This window comes from Brienomyrus brachyistius, chromosome 14, assembly GCF_023856365.1.
Source record: "Brienomyrus brachyistius isolate T26 chromosome 14, BBRACH_0.4, whole genome shotgun sequence".
NCBI classification, from domain to species: domain Eukaryota; kingdom Metazoa; phylum Chordata; class Actinopteri; order Osteoglossiformes; family Mormyridae; genus Brienomyrus; species Brienomyrus brachyistius.
The window spans coordinates 23,764,557-23,776,734 of NC_064546.1; the positions used below are offsets into that span (position 1 = coordinate 23,764,557).

The 12,178-nt window shown below is 49.1% G+C and overlaps 1 protein-coding gene across 1 annotated transcript in view; it reads right to left on the reverse strand.

Moving 5' to 3' along the window:
• The window catches only part of alk (ALK receptor tyrosine kinase), a 185,896-nt gene that overhangs the window by 1,403 nt on the left and 172,315 nt on the right, over positions 1-12,178 (reverse strand). The window contains exons 12-22 of the mRNA XM_048974091.1: positions 8,349-8,511; positions 7,389-7,536; positions 6,742-6,861; positions 6,512-6,653; positions 5,151-5,321; positions 4,949-5,047; positions 3,878-4,033; positions 2,599-2,700; positions 1,758-1,944; positions 1,103-1,193; positions 765-829 (exon numbers count right to left, since the gene is read on the reverse strand). Coding sequence (XP_048830048.1) covers positions 765-829; positions 1,103-1,193; positions 1,758-1,944; positions 2,599-2,700; positions 3,878-4,033; positions 4,949-5,047; positions 5,151-5,321; positions 6,512-6,653; positions 6,742-6,861; positions 7,389-7,536; positions 8,349-8,511 — 1,444 coding nt within the window. The remainder of the gene's footprint in view (positions 1-764; positions 830-1,102; positions 1,194-1,757; positions 1,945-2,598; positions 2,701-3,877; positions 4,034-4,948; positions 5,048-5,150; positions 5,322-6,511; positions 6,654-6,741; positions 6,862-7,388; positions 7,537-8,348; positions 8,512-12,178) is intronic.

The following is a 12,178-nucleotide window of genomic DNA, read 5'->3' on the forward strand; positions in this document are numbered from 1 at the left end:
CCAACTGGTCGATCGCAATCGGCAAAATGTACTAAGAAGGACACCAAACCCTGGATTGTCAAAATATATTGACGGTCCCCAACCCGCTGATGATATAACATTCAGTAGCCCATTAGACTATTTTCTTTGTCACGGCAAAGTAAAAATTTCTTAAACCAGGGACCCCTGAAGGAAAGTAGGTAAGGACCGGCTACTGATGTTTTATGTAAAGCGGACAATAAAATCTCAAGATCAGTTTATAATATGTCCCCGTGGACCCCCGGTAAACGCTCTATGGTGCCCCCTGGTGTAAAGCAAATGGCTCACTTTAGATGTCAGGACAGTCTGCTCTGCACTGTTACCATTTACATTGGTAGATTCTCACTGAAGGCATCAAAACTATGAATGAACATGTGGAGTTATGTACTTAACAAAAAAAGGTGACATAACTGAAAACATGTTTTATATTCTAGTTTCTTCAAAATAGCCACCCTTTGCTCTGATTACTGCTTTGCACACTCTTGGCATTCTTGAAGGAGTTCCCAGAGGTGTTTAGCAAGTGTGCAAATGTTTTCAGTTATGTCACCTTTTTTTGTTAAGTACATAACTCCACATGTGTTCATTCATAGTGTTGATGCCTTCAGTGAGAATCTACCAATGTAAATGGTCATGAAAATAAAGACAACACATTGAATGAGAAGGTGTGTCAAAACTTTTGGCCTGTACTGTATGCGAATCTGCTTACATGTTTAGATGTAGGATGGTGTGACGTGCATGTAACTCACCTGATGATCAGAGCCTCCATGAGGAAGTCTAACTCGTCCTGCTCGGAGCAAACCTCAGGAAGGGTCTAATGAAGGCACAAGGGATTGTGGGCACATACTCAGTGGTTGAGGGTAAGTACCCATCACTGGCACATTACACTCCTTCCAACAGGCTATGGACGATGATGGGTGCGGTCTGTGCTACTGCGTTGCCAGCTCTGAACAGGGCGATTTAACTGAGAATTATTATGCCCGGCCAAATTTATGGTTTTCACAACAGCTGGCGTGCCATTTTCGGAGACCAATGATAAAAACATTTACGAAACCCTTAGGAAACGCCCGGGGGGGGGCTTCCTTACCTTTACAGCCACCTGCATGGGGCTTGGCTCTCCAGGTATGCCTACTGCAAGGCCCTCATAGACCTCTCCAAACGCACCATGGCCCAACCCCCTGTACACACACGTGTGGGGGAAACGCAGCTTTATTGGTTATCTTACAACATTTGAGAGAACTAAAAATCCTAGTTAAAGGGCTAATTTATGGCCCCACCCCTGACATGACTTAAGTGTCCACACACAGCCATGAAGGTTTGGGGTCGGTAGGTGGGCGGTTTCAGTGGGGTCTGGTTCATGGGAGTTTTAGAGAGATAAGCAATCAAACTGTAGATGAGGTGGGTCCACCCAATCAGATGTCTTGGTCCCAACTCCTCTACAATTTGATTGGCTGTCTCTCCGAACAAATCATTGTTCCATCTGCTCTCAGAATATTTCTGTGTAAGTAAAACTCCCGCGAGCGTGGGTCTGCGTGTAAGCGGAAGGTCGCCGGCTCAAATCCCAAGGTCGGCAGAGTGATTTGACTATTGGGCCAATGAGCAAGGCCCTTAGCTGTCTGTCTCTGGCTTCCTGCAAAACTGCACGGTACTTTGGATATAAGTGTCTGCTACATAAGTAAAACATAAACGGTTTCAAGGAATTGGAGGGATTCACAGTGGCTGAGCTCTAACGGATTAGCCACCTGGTGAGCGAGATGTTGCGACGTGGAATCTCCTTCAGGTCATTGACGGAGGCCGTCTTGCCAGCAAAGCAGTAGTTGGGGTTGTAGTCGGTCATGATGGTGGAGGCCCTCAGCTTGCTCAGCTTGCAGTCGGGGCTCTGCAGCTCCAGCTGGATGGACTGCAGCTCTGTATGCTTGCGTCTGTACACTGGCGACACGCACATGTGAATTCCATCAGATTACGGGGGGGGCTGGGGGGAGCTCCAGAGCCAAGGAAGGTGCCCCGACCTCGGCTGTAAACACCCCGCTTTAGATATCGCCGTATTTATTTATCAAACTTTAATGGACGAGCACTGTCACACAGCCGTTAACTAGCAATCCATCTTCGGAGGGTTTCATTCATTACCGGCGCGCTGGCACAAGCCGGCCGCTGTAAATCAGAGCCGTGCGGTGTGTGGGTGAGGGTGATAAGGCCCTGCGGCCAGCCCCCAGCGCCTGAACGGGGGCGTGCGGCACAGCGTCCTTTGCATGTCTTACTGCATGTATTCCTGCTTTCTGTGTCTGTTACTTGTCTCCAGGGTTGTATATGGGGGCGGGGACACAGGGACACTGACCCAAGCTGAAGGCCGATTGGTCCCTGGAATGGCCCCTCCCCTGTCACTCACTAATTCAAAACATATCATTGGCTAATGATAAGGCTCCCCCCTCTGTATGAATTATGACCTCTCCTTAAACAATACTTAAGAACCCCCACCTTATAGAATTGGCCTTGCTTGTCTGTAATTTTGGGGAGGGAGGGCGGGGGGGGGGGGTACCCACGAGTATGTTTGCTAGTGCGTGCATGTGTCCGCGGGATACTCACTGATCATGACGCCAGAAACCGCCAGCAGTAGGGCAGCGATGAGGGCAGAGGTGCCCACGGAGAGACCCAAGGCCAGCTGGGGAAGTGGCAGCTGGGTCAGCGCTGAATAAGAGGAGGTACGGGGGGGCATCAGCACAAGGAAGACGTTTACAGAGTACAAAGCCCTAATGCATCACCTCACTAAGTCACACAGGACCCAATACAAACACACAGACACTGGAAACAAGCCATACCCCCGCAGCCCGGACAGGAATCTTAATTAAAATCTTTTTGTCCCCCCCCCCCCATTATATTCATAATTATTTTTATTGATGATGTTACAAGCACTGCAAAACACCACCATTTGTTTATTGAGCGAATTAATTATGGATTCTCAGAGTGGCCAAGAGTTGCAGGGAAGGAAGAGAGAGGGTTATGAAAAGTCAATCATAAATCTCTCTGGCAGGGTCTCGGTGTTCCTCAGCGAGAACGTCTCTCAGGCACGCCGACGACAGTTTTATAAGCTCTCTGGCTGCAGCAGTGATCGTAGGACATAAATATAAATTGAGTTATTAGCCCATTAACGACCAAATGCTGATTAAGAGCACAGTGTACTTTAATTACACAATCTTACTGCCATCCTTTACTCTTCAAAACAACCACACTGAGCATGTGACTTTGCAATAGATGAGATAGTATAAATACAGCAAGTGCTCAGGAATAGTTTATAGCCCGTAGGGCAGCATGGTCCGTAGCACCGGGCCCGTAAGCCAGAAGTCGACGGATCAAAAACCATCCTCTACTAAAGGATCACGGTTGGTTTGTTCCTCTAAATTTCATTTGAGATTTTCCCCCTGGGATCAATGACGTCTATCTAATGTGGCTAAAAACAACACGAAAACAGGAGCTATGCAGCAGCTACTTAAAGAACATTCTAGGCATGCGAAGTGTGTCCGCCTCACACTTCATAATTATTCGTTTGGACCCCCCCCCCCACATTTAACATGAAATATTAGTTGTATGCCAGTGTGTCCCCCCCCCCACATTCAAAATGCTTCCTACGCCCCTGATGCTAGGTCTCAAAAACCCAGGTAAAGATCAGGTTAAAGCAGGGGTGTCAAACTCATTGTGATAATTCACTGTTGTTTACTTATTCATGCCGGGTCCCTGGTCTGGTTCAGTTTATGCATCAGATCTGCTCACATGTTACCTTTCTGACCCAACATCTGCACCAGGAACAGCCCTGAATGACCATCACCACAAAAGGTTCCCCTTGGTTCCATCCCGGGTCCCAGGCTACCTGTGGTGTTGACACAGGACACCCCGTCAGTGGCCAGAACCAGGTCCTCCTCGCAGAAGCACACGACATCATCGCCGCTCTCATGGCAATCGCCAGTCTCGCAGTGGCTGCAGTTCAGCACAGGCGAGATAACGACCTCCCCGTGACCCTCGATCCCTGACGGATGCCAAAACAAGAAGGAGACGGGGTCAGCCGATAGACCACCTGCTGCTGTTTGTGAAACCTGTTTAAAAAGGTGGACAGACGAGGACAGATTAACGAACAGACGAGGGGTCTCATTTATCAAAGTGTCCATAGAACAAGTCTTAAATGTCTGGTGCAAATTGACAGCAAGCACAGGCAAATTGGTATTTATCACTCGTGCGTATGAACAGCCGGAAGAAGTGAACGTTGATAAATCTCACGCATTCTAAATGTGACTGAGTACACGGCAAGATTAATTAAAATTAAACAAAAAGCCCCCACGGAACCACATATGGACATATAACTTACAAATTAACACACGGCGAACCGCACAATAGGAGATGGTGCTGGAGAAATGGAAACCGTTAAGAGACTATGTCCTTATTCCTGTTTGTAATGTATTTCATACGATATGAAGTGGTTCGATCTGAAAATGACCACCACCGATCGCTGCCCACAGATCCCACCTCCGTGCCACAGGGGGGGTGGACCAATCCTCATGTCAGTGTCACCTCTGCATGGTAAGCAAAATGTCCCTAACAGGACTCATACCCGATGGTGACACTGACAGCCGCTCCGTCGCCCGTGGATGAGCCCGGGCTAACAGAAACAGGTAAGATGCTTTGGTGGGTGAACGCAGGAATAAAGTGTGTTTGCAGTGCTACAGTTAAAGTTCTCTGCTGCTAGGAGTTTATGCGTACACATGGTCGGAAGTATTCATAAATATACGCACTTTCCTATGGAAGAAATTGATAAATGCCATTCTATGCGTAAAAACTGTGCACGGTTTACGCAGAAATTGCACGTGTTTGTACAGACAGTACATAAACGAGACCACAGGACTAACGCCAAACCCCAACCGCAGAGTCAGACAGAAGAGCGTGACACCTTTCAGAGGCTCGATGAAGGTCTCTCCGATGGGACTGACGAAAGATGAGCCGTCTTTCCCGTCGTGGTTCGGGTCATCGTCCCGAGCGGTGCTGCCTCCTGCGTCATGACGGTAAGGAACGCGCGGATTAGGGGAAAGAGTGCAGACGGAAAGCAGCTAGATGGGCCTGTCCCTAAGGACGTGTCTCTATATTTGACCTACCTCTGTAGCCCCCTCCTCCACCACCAGAGGAGCAGGCTCCACCCCCTCCCCCGAAGCCCCCTTGTGTCTGCCAGCCAAACCGGCAGGACGCGCCCCCCTGGCCCCCCAGCAGGAGAGGCCTACCACCCTGAGTCGCCACTGGCATACTGTCGTTCCAGCCCCCACCGCCACCTGCAACACAAAGTCCAACACGTAAGGCCCATGGGAACTGAGCCCAGTATGAATCCCAGCTCCTGACCAGCAGGCTGTAGGTTCAAGGTCAATATGGGGAAAGTGACCAGCGTTTGGCCCGGAAGACTGAAGCAGAAGTGAAACAACATATCCACACCTTTACAGGCAGTGAGGGCCCTTGGACAAAGGGTTTGTTTTCTGCCATCTTTTGTCTTCGTTTGGTATTTTCTTTATCCTTAAAAACATAAACCATACTTTTTGCTTCACAGTAAAAAGTACTTTTAAGGCTGAAATGTTGGGGAGTTTCAGACAGAAGCATCTAGAAAGCAAAGGTGCCCCAGAAGTGTAGGTGGGATGACAGAAAGCCCAGAGATCACAGACAGGCGGGGTCTCCCTCCGCAGGCAGCAGGAGCATGACACGCGACACACTGAAGCCTCCTTCTGGCTCCCTGCCAGCTCCCCTCCTTCAATCATGCAAATGTTCAATTAATCTTTTCAGCCTGCTGCCTAAATTCCCCGCATGTCGCGTCGCTGACTCCGGTGAGGGGACAGGTCACCCGGTGAGTCCGCAGCCATGGCCTGCTTCCTAGGCGCTGCTCTCTAATCAGATGCCAGGGGGCGCCGCTCTTCACGTCGAGAATGCTCCACTTGAGCTGCAGTGCCCTAGTGACAGAGGGGCGGGCGTGACGCGAGAAAGGGCCAGTTTAAAGGGTGTTCCTTCTGCAAGGGGCCTCTGCTTTCGCAGCCGGAGGTGACAGCAAGTGATGAATAAAAACACTGGATGCCATGGCAGCGTCTCCCTGCTGGGGTAAAGCGGCGCACTACGATGCGCGAGGCGGGCATCAGACGCGGGCCTCGGACACGCTGGCACCAATGGCAGCCGCACGGGGTCGATGGCCGGCATGTCCTGCTACTTGGATCTGAAGTGGCGGAACAGACCCATGGAGGCCCAGCGAAGGAAAGGCCCTAATTCGGCTCCGCTGCATCCTAATGGAGCGCGCCTGGTGCGAGCGTGGAAGGATGTGGCACCTTTCCAGTCACAGCCCATTATCCTGCTCAGTAACTGTACCATTCAAGTCTGCTCCAAAACATGGGAGGGACACGTGCATCGAGGATGAAATTAAACACGATTTTCAGAGACAGCCTGAGATAGGGACGGAGGATTGTAGCGCTCTGTGGTATGTGCATACCTGCAACTCCTGAGCGTCCATTGGTCCCGAGTACACTGGGGTCTATGTCCAGCAGCTCCTCCTGGCTCTCTGATTGGCTGCTGTAGCCACGCCCCCCACCGCCAGCCGCTATGAGCAGGGGCACTGGAACCCCTTTTTCCATCTGCAAACATGAGTGATGTCAGCCTCGGAAGGTCCAGTCACTGTCAGGTATGGTCAGCTTCAGTCTATCCCTACATAGGAAGTCCCACCTTAAAAATGTACGTGGCTCCACCCCCTCCGCCTCCACCTCCTGGCAATTTTGCTCTTTTGGTCTTGCTATCAATGAGCAATGTCTGCTCTAAACACACCTTGTTGAGCGTGTGGTTGGACTGCAAGAGAAGACAGAAGAATATATTATTCAATGGATGACTTCTGTGATTCCTCTACGATGTGACAATGGTAGAAATGCATAATTAAAACAAAAGACTTATGGAGAATGGGGTCAGAAATTCTGAGGACCTGAAGACTCGGGCTAAGATAAGGAGAGATCCTGGGAAGCCAAGTCCTAAATCAGCTCTAGCCATTGGAAGCTGATGAGGGTGCTGGGGGAGGTCGATAAATCAGACTACAGTCACGTCTGGGGCTGCCGGCTCGGCGAGGCCCAATTTCACAGAGAATTATCCTCCTGTCGTTATCCTCCAGCAGTCTGCAAGGTTGGTCGGGGACAGATTGGCCGCTAGCTAAACCCTGTGCTCCTCCCAAAGAGGAGACATTAAACACACATTCCAGCCTCGGACGTTTAATGTGGCCTCATCTCCCCATCGCGATTACCCAGATGAGATAACACGAAGCTTCCTATTCAGCACCCCTGCCTGCCTGCTTGCGGCAGAGGGGTCCATGAGGAAGGGGTACCCACGTTCGGACAGGCGTCCTCCCCCTGCTGTCCCACCAGGATGTAGAGCAGCTGGTCCTGCTGCAGGTGGAAGTCTGCGGTGACGTAGACCCCGTGCGACCTGGCTGTGGCCACCACACTGCGGCCACCGGCGGCCCCGTAGCCCGTGATCCTGCGGGTGACAGGTGCAGACTCTCTCTAAATGTTCTGGCCCCTCTTAGCAAAACAGCTGGTGTTTCTCAGTACGCATACTTGACTATATTTGTGTTCCTGTTTTACTTCATCGCCAAATACACAAGGGCGGTAAAAATCCCCGGACGTCATTCCTGCCCCGCCCCAAATATGAAGGATACGCCAATCACATCTCTGCCCAATGACACCAATCCCATGATTCATTGCACCCCAAGTTCATTCTTGGAAGGCAAGTTACCAAGACCGGTTTTGCCAAGGCCACAAGTATGATCTTTCTTGGTATTGAGAAACACTCGGTGACAAGGGACGGCGCCCGGAGTGACTGAACATTTTCCGTTTGTTGTAACAATCAGTCCAGAAGCCTCCGCTTCCTTTGAAATGGATGGTCTTTTCAGGGACCTTCTTAACTCAGTTTGTTTGCCTGATATCGGGACTGTATCAGATAGTGTTTAATGTCTTAACATTTCAGCCCCATTTATAGCAAACACCTCCTCAGCTGAATTACCTAATTGTTTCGGAAATACTGCCTCACAATTCTACTCCCTTATATCAATTAAGTAATTAAGCAGCTTGGCATTAACAACATGAAATTTTGCACCGAGGAAACAGTGTCGTCCTGTGAAACAGAGAATAGATGAGAATGCATCATTTGTGGATTTTGGCAGCGTTCTCTTATCCCTGTACAAGATGTGTCCTTGCTGGAGAGGTGTGTATGTGTGTGTTTCGGGGGGACCAGGAGTATGTTTGTCTGCCGGATATGGGTGGGACCGTGCTGTATGAGGCTGGCCTCACCTGTAGGTTCCCGTCTCAGGAACCTTCCACATCTGCACGCCCTTGAGCATCCCCTTGGTTCCCACGGTGATGTTGATGTTGGTGTTCCGATAGGAATTGCTACACTGAGTGGGGGTGGGGCCGACGGGTCCAGTGGCCCCACAGGTGTGGAAGGTCCACTTGGCTGCAGGAACACACACACACACACACGCACACATACACACACACACACACACACACACACCCGGATGTGAGCCAGAGATGCTACATGGTCAGGGCCCTGCTATGTCAGGAAGTTCTGTAACCTGTGCTGAAACCAGTATCACACAGCTGGCGTCGCCCACGGGAGGGACAGTGTGTAAATCTTCCCAGATTGAGCCCCACGGGGCATAGAAATAGTCGCCGACCCATAAAGCAAATGAGAGAATCGACTGTAAAGTTGTGAATATTTACACCTGCATGAGAAAGTGACCAGAACACTCAGACGGCACATTCATCACACGAGCGCGTTGCACAAACACACTCCTCACGGGCATAAATCTGCCTGCTGTATTATGTCATCCCATGGGCGATCGATAACCTCCCACTTTTCAGCCCGACTCCCTGCCTGCTGGGGGCAGGGGGTCGGCAGAACAACAGCCAGCCATCCCCAAATATAGCAAAGGTGTGCACAAGAGAAAGGTGGGGGGGGTTAGGAAAGCAGTGTACTTTTTCATGCTCGGTGGGGAGGCAGCTTTTTACCCCTCCCCCCCAACCCACCCCCCAGGGATATTCAAGAGTCCTTCGTTCGGTCACCGGAGCTTTCAACACCTTAGCAGACTACACCTCTGAGTTGCACCATTGGCAAAGCCATGGGAGAGGATACACAACTCAAACGGCCCCCACCGAGGACAAAGGAGACAGGCACCCTAAAAAACAGGATGTCGCTCCTTCTCCTTCAATTATAGTTACTACTTTCATTTTTGTTTACTTCTTATTGTGCCTTGTGTCTGCTATTGTACTGAGCGAGCAGCTAGATGGAGGGGAGTAATGGATAAGGATTATATCCCCATTAGACCAAGGAATGCCGACAAATTGCAGAGAAGAATGGGAGTCCAAACTGATGCAGCAATTGTTAATCCCGAATTCTGCTTTACAGAATCGACGAAAAAGGAGTCTATCGGGAGAACTGCTGTTCAGAAAGAGAATCCGCCATGACCCGCAAGGTCACTGCACCGTACGTTATTACCGCAAATTTATTTCTTTTCATACTATATTTTTTGAAAGGATACTTACAAGTGAAATATGTGTAGCAGACCAAGCATATTTTTTCCGGTATGAATTTTTATTTTTAAAAAAAATGTTAGAAATGTTCCATTATGAAGTTTTTTGTCTTGCGTGGTAGAAGTTTTCGCCCACTTCATAAAAATTTGGATTAAAATTGGATGACTGGCACAGAGCGAGTAACCTTATTATGAACTTGATGGAAACACTCCTCCCAGTGCCCTATGGGTGTGATCAATCGGTGGGTTGTGGATCTGTGCCAGCGTCCAGAATGTCATGGGTTTGAATCCCCTTGCTAGTTGAACAGTCATATGAGCTTTGAGTCAGGTCATAACCCCGAATATTCCAGGGATACTGGCTAATGCCACATTTCTTTATTTTTAACTGATAGAAAGATGTTAGCTGATGTCAACAGGTTATGTTATGCTTTAGAGAACAAGACAATCCAAAATCCACCGGCAGGAATTTATCAAATATAAAATAAGGATTAGCTTTCACCAGGGAAGCATGACAGAAATCAGCTGACCAAGTGAGCAGACAAGCAAAAGACATACATCACTAGTGAAAAGTCTGGGCACAATTACAAACAAACATTTGTTTTTCAAATAGATAACAACCCATCTCCTCAAGGTTGTACGTATTGTCTTGTGAACAAGGAAAAACATGGCGTGCCGATGGGGGTGGATGACCTGACTGCCACAATCCCTGACCGAAAACCGACTGAGTAAGAGCAAGGTGCCCAGAACTTGTGGAAACTCCTTCAGGACTTTTGTAGAAGCGAAAGGGGGCTATTTTGAAAAGTCTAAAATTTGAGGAAATTTTGAAATGTTGAACACTTCTCTTAGTCATTGCAAAATCTGATACGTGTCACTTCATTGCCTCAAGGTCATCTACTATAAAGTGAATGATACAGCTAAAATAGAAACAAATGCATTAAAAGCAGATGTGTCCAGACTTTTGACTGGTACTTTACACAGAGCATAAGGACAGGATGAAGATGTAGGATGCTCCCATTTCAACGAGAACATGGGACATTCTGAGGCTAACCAGACTTGCAAACAGCAAACAAAGAATGCAAGCGAATGCCCTGGCACAGAGCTGCCCTGCCCCCCCCACCCACACACACACACACACACACACACACACACACACACACACACGCGGCTCATTTCTCATTGGCCGCCGTTTATGTAGCGTGCAAATGACCAGCGTTGCCTAAACCACAACGCCGTGAAGTTTCGTCTTGCCTGTACCGGCGCTCAGCGACCTGTTAGCGGTTCATTTGCCTTCGCCGCCGCCACCCCCCCCCCCCCCCCCCCCCACTTCCACTTCCCACCCTCCTCGCAAATCAGGGAGGAAATAGAGTGACAAACTGCGTAAATTACCCGTCTCCGAACGTGGTGGGAAAGCAGATGAGCGGCCAGAGCTGTTTGTTCTTTCAAAGCAGAGTTTGGGCGGCTCTCACTCCAGTTACGAGAGAAAGACCCAACCGCTTGGCGGCTAGCAGTCATCTTAGCGACTGTTTCTAGCGGACGGCTAATAGATGGCAGAGGATGGCGGGGATGAGACGACCGCACATATTAAATCGACTCCTCCCGATGAGACGACGAGCTCGGCGAGTCGCGCGCGGGCGGGGGCCTCCTTAGCATTGTTTATGAAAAATAATATATGCAGCGCCGCTGATTAATTCACATTGACGGGTGATCTGAGAGCGTAGGAAGGGAGTCACAAAGAGTAGCAATTACTCTGTAAGTAAACAAGATATTGAGTAATGGCGTCATGTGACCAGGGGGAGAGACGCGGCACCAGCCCCGCGGCCATTTATTTCGGCAGCAGTAGGAATAGATCTGCATCAATTTGCAGATCATTCCATGTGTACCGAACGCATATTCCATGATGTCCGTCGGAATTTTAAGAAGAAACTGAGGTCTTCCCCAGGTATGGCAAAGAATCTGCATTACTGTCAGTCAGACACCAACTTTGGTATAATAATATATTACAATTGTGAGAGTGATTGGTGTATGAGTGTGCTCTGTGATGGGTTGGCGCCCCTTCCTGGGTTGTTCCCTGCCTCCGGGATAGGCTCTGGACCCCCCACGACCCTGAATTGGATAAGCGGTTTCAGATAATGGATGGATGGATGGATGTATGGATGGATTATGCGAGTGGAAATTAAGGCCAATTAATATGACCTGTATACTTTCACGTCCGTTCATATGAATCATTAAAACCACTTCCACGGATTTACTTAAAAAACTAATTCTAGTTTGTACTAAAGCTGGTGTCCACGTACAGCGATGAACAGTGAATTATGTTCACCAGTGGGTGGCGCACTTTCTTCATTTGCTATGCTGCATGCTATATCTCTCTGCAGTTCTGCAGCAGAAGACCACAGGCAATGTATGGCTGACTTTCTGCACTAATTACAGACAGCCGCATGTTTCTCTCCCTTTTCTTGATTTTCTTATCGCTCTGCTTTCTCACATTAGCCTTGAAAATATCTGACAGTTTGAAAAGAAACACTGAGCGCTTATTGTATTTAATCTTTGTTTTGCTCGGGTAGGTATCGAGCGAAAGCATCATTAAGG